General features: G+C 39.7%; 1 protein-coding gene across 1 annotated transcript in view; it reads left to right on the forward strand.

The window, feature by feature from the left end:
- TANGO6 (transport and golgi organization 6 homolog) overlaps nucleotides 1–6,669 on the forward strand; it is a 251,235-nt gene that overhangs the window by 75,577 nt on the left and 168,989 nt on the right. Inside the window, exon 13 of the mRNA XM_042780884.1 lies at nucleotides 3,704–4,225. Coding sequence (XP_042636818.1) covers nucleotides 3,704–4,225 — 522 coding nt within the window. The remainder of the gene's footprint in view (nucleotides 1–3,703; nucleotides 4,226–6,669) is intronic.

Raw genomic sequence — 6,669 nt, forward strand, 5'->3', positions numbered from 1 at the left:
CCTTCTCTTCACCCAAATCAATATTTATCTCTATCTATCTAACAGCATTCCCTCCCCTTCTGTATGAATATTCTTACAGCTTAATTCTGATGAATTCTTTATTACTTTCCAAAAGATTCACATTTCTTTATTTTATGTATATCTTTATGTGTTGCTCATTATAAAACAGGGCATTCTGTATGCTGACCTCGAATAAATCGAAAAATTCCACTCATAAATAAGATTATATAAATAAATAACCTAGGCATGTAACAAGTCAGCCAAATATTTGAGGAAATGTAGCTGATATACAAAAATTAGAATATGGAGAATAATAGTAAATATTTCTCAGTATTAGGAATTTTTAGATCACAGTTTTGTTGCTGAAGAAACCCTTGGATTCTTCTAAAATAGTAATCTCACTGGAGCAGGGTAAGGCAGGTGAGAGTAGTATATACAGGAAGTCCCCAGGTTACAAATATCTGACTTAAGGATCCCTATTTGTCGGTGGTGCAATGCCTAAGGCCTTTGACTGTTAATCAGAAGGTTGGAGGTTCAAACCCACCAGCTGCTCTGTAGAAGGAAGATGAGGCAATCTACTTCCATAAAGATTTACCACCTCAGAAACCCACTGGGGGTCGCTATGAGTTAGAATTGACTTGATGGCAGTGGGTTACTTGCTCTTTAATGTTAAGTTAAAGAAGACAGGGTAATCTACTTCTGTAGAGATACCACCTGGAAACCTAAGGAGGGGTTGCTGTGAGTTGGAACTACTCAAGGGCAGTGAGTGTTAAGTAAATTTGCCTTCTCTTTGAAACAATTGAACCAATGCCTACTGGCAACAAAATCTTCACTTGCTGCATATGCAGCTTTTAAATCCTGAAAAGGCTTTCCTCCTTTTCTTGCACTAACAAAAAATGAAACCCACAGTCGATTCTGGCTCTTAGTGACCCTGTATGACGGAGTAGAACTGTCCCATAGGGTTTTCAAGGCTGTAAATCTTTACGGAAGAAGAACGTCTCATCTTTTTCCCATGGAGGAGCGGCTGGTAGTTTAGAACCGCTGATCTTTTGGTTAGTAGCCAAATACTTTAACTACTGTGCCACCAGAGATCCATTCTTGCACTAAAGGAAGGCTAAATAAAAACTGTACATACTTGTTCCAACTTACCTCCAAATTCAACTTAAATACACACTTAGGAACAGATCTTATTTGTAACCCAAGGACTGTCTGTATTCTCTGTAGGGGAGCTTATTAAAGTCTTGTGTGGGCCCTTCTCTGTGTATATGTGCTCTCTCTCACTGTTAGCTCATTTTGATATGCTTCCCTTAGAGAGCACACTCTACCACCACCACTGCCCACCAGTTCAATCCCCAGTTCTTAAATGAATTTGAAAACTTTCAGAAAATTTAGACAACTCACAATCTGACTGGTTTGCTTCTGACAGTCCTGAAAGGAATCTGAGATGTGTGTTGATATGGCTCTGCTCATTCCCTGTAACAGTCCAGAAACTCTGGAAGGGAGGCAGCCAGATAAATGTGTCTGACACTCACTTGTGGCTGCTACTTCAGGCCTTGGGACTTTTCCACTCAATTCTGAGATCAGGATATAAGATCTGCATTGAGAAGCAGTGCCATCAGAACGAGTAGAAATGAGGGCTATATGATTAGTTCTCAGTTTTGGTAGTGGTATTCAGTGACCCTTGGAAAATAGGTTACTACTTAGTGCTTTAGTTTTCTCATCTGCCAACTAAGTGAATATTATTTTATACCTCAAAAGTGATTTTAAACGTTTATGAACATATAGTGGGCAGCTGTAGTCTTAGACTTTCCTGATTATTCTCACAGTGGGAAAACTGTAAGTCTGTAGGCTTATGAAACTGAAAGAATGTGTATCTTTAATTGCCTTATAAACTATTTGATTAAGAATCCACCCGCTTGCTCATAGAGAAGTTGTCCAGTTGAATAATATGAGTTCCACACTGACTAAGAAGTATGAAAACCGGAAGAAAAGATTGTTGTATTTTAGAAGAAATTGTTTTATAAGAAATGAATAAGAAGCCACATAAACTGTAGATAAAAGTAGATATTCCCATTTCAGATGCATAAAGAAAAAACTTGGCATAGTGCCTAAGGCATTTGACTGCCAACCTTTGGAAGGAAGATTGGGCAATCTACTTCCGTAGTGATACTGCCTTGGAAACCCAAGAAGGGGTCTCTGTGAGTCGGATCCTACTCAATGGCAGTGAGTTTGGTTTTTTGTTTTTACCTACCATACTACTGAGACATTGAATGAAGGTTACCATAATGATAACAGTAGCAAAAGTATTCTAAAATGAATTTTCATTAACTTTTTTCTTAAATAACGTGTATCTTTAATCTAAACATTCTCCTCTCCCTTTAAGAGATAATAATATCAGAATGGTGCATTGTTCCTTGTTTTACACGTGAAAATAAACTAACATGTTGGGAAGCTAGTTCTACCCTACACTGATTTCGCATTCATTTCTAATTGTGTAAACAACGAAATCTGAGGGGAGTTTGTGAGAGACTACAGGACAAACCTAACATATCCTTCAGGTTTCATTTACTTAATACTAGAGTGGTAGAGAAAGTGGCCAGTAATAATTCTGTGGATTTATAGTGTAAAATGAGAAGATTATATAGGTTCTAAGAAAACAGTTAGTTGATTAACTATGAGGTTTGTTGCTTAATTCAGTTAAGTTAATGATTTAGGAATACGTACTCTGCCTTATTCTAAAAACAATTGAAGATCCCTGAGGTTTTCAAATTTCAGGACCTCAAGAAGCCTTATAGGCTGATTTTCTAGTATTTTCACACACAAAAGGATTACCACTGATTCTTGCCTCTTCATTGGCTTCACATGCACCTTTCTTAATAAGGCATGTGGCATTATTATTACGATGCTTCCTTAGAGAATAAAATCTTACGTAATTTTCACTCTCACTTCCTGGGAGAAATTCCCTCTGCCAATTAGCATTCTGATCCTTTCTGGACCTATGATGCCCTTGTATACTGACCAGCCACTTTCGATCGTGTAGTTAAGAATGGCGTTACTGACTCAAGTGAGCCAGTGTGAAGTATTTGGTGAGAGTGTGGGCTCTGGAGCCAGACGTCTTGAGTTCTTGTCTTACACTCTTTCAACTGTGTCACTTTGGGCATGCTACTTAACTGTTCTGTGGTTCTGTGTTTTAGTTTCCCCCTGTTCGAAATGTGGGTAATATATTATAGGGATGTAAGTGTGAGTGAGTGAGTGAGTGAGTGTGTGTGTTCTCTTAGAAAAGTGCCTGGACGTGGTAAGTATTCAATAAATGTGTAGCTATAACTATTCAGCAAATACTTTTTAAGTGATAACCAGGTGCTGTGGAATCAGTTCTAACTCATGGCAACCACACATGTGTCAGAATAGAACTGTGTTCAATTGAGTTTTCAATGGCAAATTATTTGAAAGTAGATCAGCAGGCCTTTCTTGCAGGATGCCTCCAGGTGGACTTGAACCTCCAACTTTTTGGTTAGCAGCTAAGTGCGTTAACCATACCACAGGGACTCCTACTGAATACTAGACCTAGGCTGTGCACTCACATTACGCCATGAACAAGATTTGTTCCCAGCCCCTTTCACTCAGAATATGTTTCCTTGTGCTCTGGTCATATTAACATGTGTTATGTTAACTTGGATTTGACATTTTTCATTTTATTCTGTAGTTGAAGTCAAGTGATTTTGCTGTGCTGAAACAATTACTGCCTCTTTTGGAAAATGTCTCCAACACCTACCCTGACCCTGTCATCCAAGAACTCGCTGTTGATCTCCGCATCACCATTGCTACCCATGGAGCCTTTTCTACCGAGGCCATCAGTATGGCTGCCCAAAGTACCTTGAACAAAAAAGATCCAGAAGGGAAAATAGAAGAAGAACAACAAGCCAATTGTGAAAGACCCACTGATGTAGCTAATAGCCACCTCAAACAACAGCAAAACAATGAGAAATCCAACTACCAGACAAGCCTAAAGTCTAATACCGTTCTGCATACTCCTGAGGAGGTACATGAATCCAGCACCACTGTAAGCCAGACATCTGGAAGCATAACCACAGAAGAGCTCCAGGAGGTTCTTTTGTCAGCTTATGATCCTCAGATCCCTACGCGAGCTGCTGCTCTGAGAACTCTTTCTCACTGGATAGAGCAGAGAGAAGCAAAAGCCATTGAGATGCAAGAGAAGCTTCTCAAGGTAAGTAGTACATTCTAGAAAAACATATGTGCACACATGGAAGGAAACTTTCTTTGTTGGTTACCAGGGCTGGGCAGGGAGGGAGGAAAAACCACTATTTAGGTAACAGACAAGTATTGACTTAGGTGAAGGGAAAGGCAATATACCAAAGTGAGTGACCAGCACGATAAAACTAAGGAAAGGAGAGGTGCACAGGATATACAGACAGCAATGGTGAACACTTTTACATACACAATATGCATTATCAGTAATAACAAAACATGAATCTTTGGATGGATACATAGGTAGACAGGCTAAATGGTCAGGTATAAGGAGGCAAAAGGGAATAGACTCATAAGGCATTTGACTGCTAACAAGAAGGTTCGTGGTTCAAACCCATCAGCTGCTCTGCAGAAGTAAGATGAAGAAATCTACTTCTGTAAAGATTTACCATCTGGTAAACCCAATGGGGGTTGCTATAGGTTGGAATTGACTCAGTGGGAGTGAGTTTGGTTTTTTGGTTTATATATAAGTTTGCAAGATGATATTTCTACATACGTATTTGTATGTGCTGTAAGAATGTCCACATACGTAATAGAGCTAATAGGGGACAAAGTTATGATAACTTCTTAGCTGCAGCCAGACAACTTGAGAAAGTGAGTCACTGGGCCTACAGGGGACATCATGCTCAATTGGCATAAGGCACCACAAAAAAACATTGTTCTGCGTCATACTTTGCTGAGTAACGACTGGGGTCTTAAAAGGTTGTGAGTGGCTGTCTAAGATGCAACAATGGGTCTCTCCTCATCCGGAGCAAAGAAGAATGAAGAAAATCAAAGACACAGGGAAATAAATTGCCCAGAGGACTGCTGGACCATGACAACCTTAGCCTACGTGGCCTTAAGACCAGAAGAACTTGATGGTGCTCGGCTATCAGTGTCAACCAATTGGAAAGGGATCACAATAGGAGATCCTGGATAGAGTGGGAGAAAAATATGAAACAAACCTCAAAATCATAAAAAAAAAAATGAAGAGGTTTACTGGTCTGATAGAGACTGGTGAATCCCCTGAGACCATGGCCCCTAGTCATTCTTCGGGCCTGGAATTGAACTCATTCTTGTGGCTTCCAGCCAAACAGTAGGAAGGCCTGCAGGGTGAACAATTAGACTAGGTAGGTATACTTCTTAGAGCAGTCAACCATGGAAGATCAGAAGGGCAGCATTTGCACAGGGAGATAGCTCAGAGGGCAGGGATGCATAGGAAAGAAGGACACAGGGAAAAGGTAATCACAAGGGCGAAATGGGAAGAGAGTTGTTTACATTATGGGGATGGCAGTCAGTGTCATGAAACAAAATGTGTATGAACTATTGAATGAAAAACAAATTTTCTCTGTAAACTTTCACCCAAATCACAGTTAAAAACAACCAAACAAACACATGTCCACAGGGTATGGCAGCTTTTGAGAAGCAATAATTGAACTTAAGTATTTTTGGATCCTTGACTATGTGTCAAGCACTGTTGTAGATGGTTCCTCTAGAAAAATGTAATCATTCCAAGGAGGCAAGACATAGACACAGAAAATATTTAGAGAACTATATGAGATTACTCAATTGAACATGGTTGTCAAAATTTGTATCAAAAAGAAATGCTGTGGACAGTCAGGAAAAGGAGAGAGTTGAAATCTGGGAAGCAGGTTTTGACATGGCCTTAACAGTTTGGTAAAATTTGAGCAAATGAAAGAAAGGGGGATGGAACCAAAAACCCAAAAACCAAACCCACTGCCATCGGGTCAATTCTGACTTATAACAGCCCTAAAGGACAGAGTAGAACTGTCCCATAGGGTTTCCAAGGCTGTAAATCTTTACTGAAGCAGACTGCCTCATCTTTTTCCCATGGAGGAGCAGCTGGTAGGTTTGAACCTTTTGGTTAGCAGCCCAGTGCTTTAACCACTATGCCACCAGAGAACCTGAGCAAATTCCCAGAGACGGGAAAGTACCTTTTTGTAGTAAATAGGTCCACTTTCAACTCGGTGACCTGGCCCAAAAAAGCCCTCTTTTTCCTCTGTGCTTTGTTTTAAGGGCATTGAGCACAAATGGGGGTTGTCCTCTCTCCTCCCTCCATCACCAGTGAAAAAGCTGTTCTTTAAATTGTATATTTATGTGGGGGAATATATATGCTTACTTGAGGATCTTTTTCCTTTTGTGGAAATTATCCTGACCACATTATGGGTTAGAGATTAAGGGCAAGGGGTCTAGAGATGACTGCCTAAGAGCAAAATTCCAGATCAGTTTCTTGTGCAAGTCATTTAAACTTTCTGAACCTTAATTTCTATATTTGTAAAGTGAGGATAATAATAGAGCCATCTTTTTTTTTTTTTTAAAATTTTATTGTGATATGGGTGAAAGTTTACAGAGTAAATTCATCTTCCACACAGCAGTTCACATATACTTTGTGTCATGACATTG

The sequence above is a fragment of the Orycteropus afer genome, unplaced genomic scaffold (assembly GCF_000298275.1).
Source record: "Orycteropus afer afer isolate SDZICR_OR568_19922 unplaced genomic scaffold, OryAfe1.0 scaffold00067, whole genome shotgun sequence".
Taxonomy (NCBI): Eukaryota; Metazoa; Chordata; class Mammalia; order Tubulidentata; family Orycteropodidae; genus Orycteropus; species Orycteropus afer.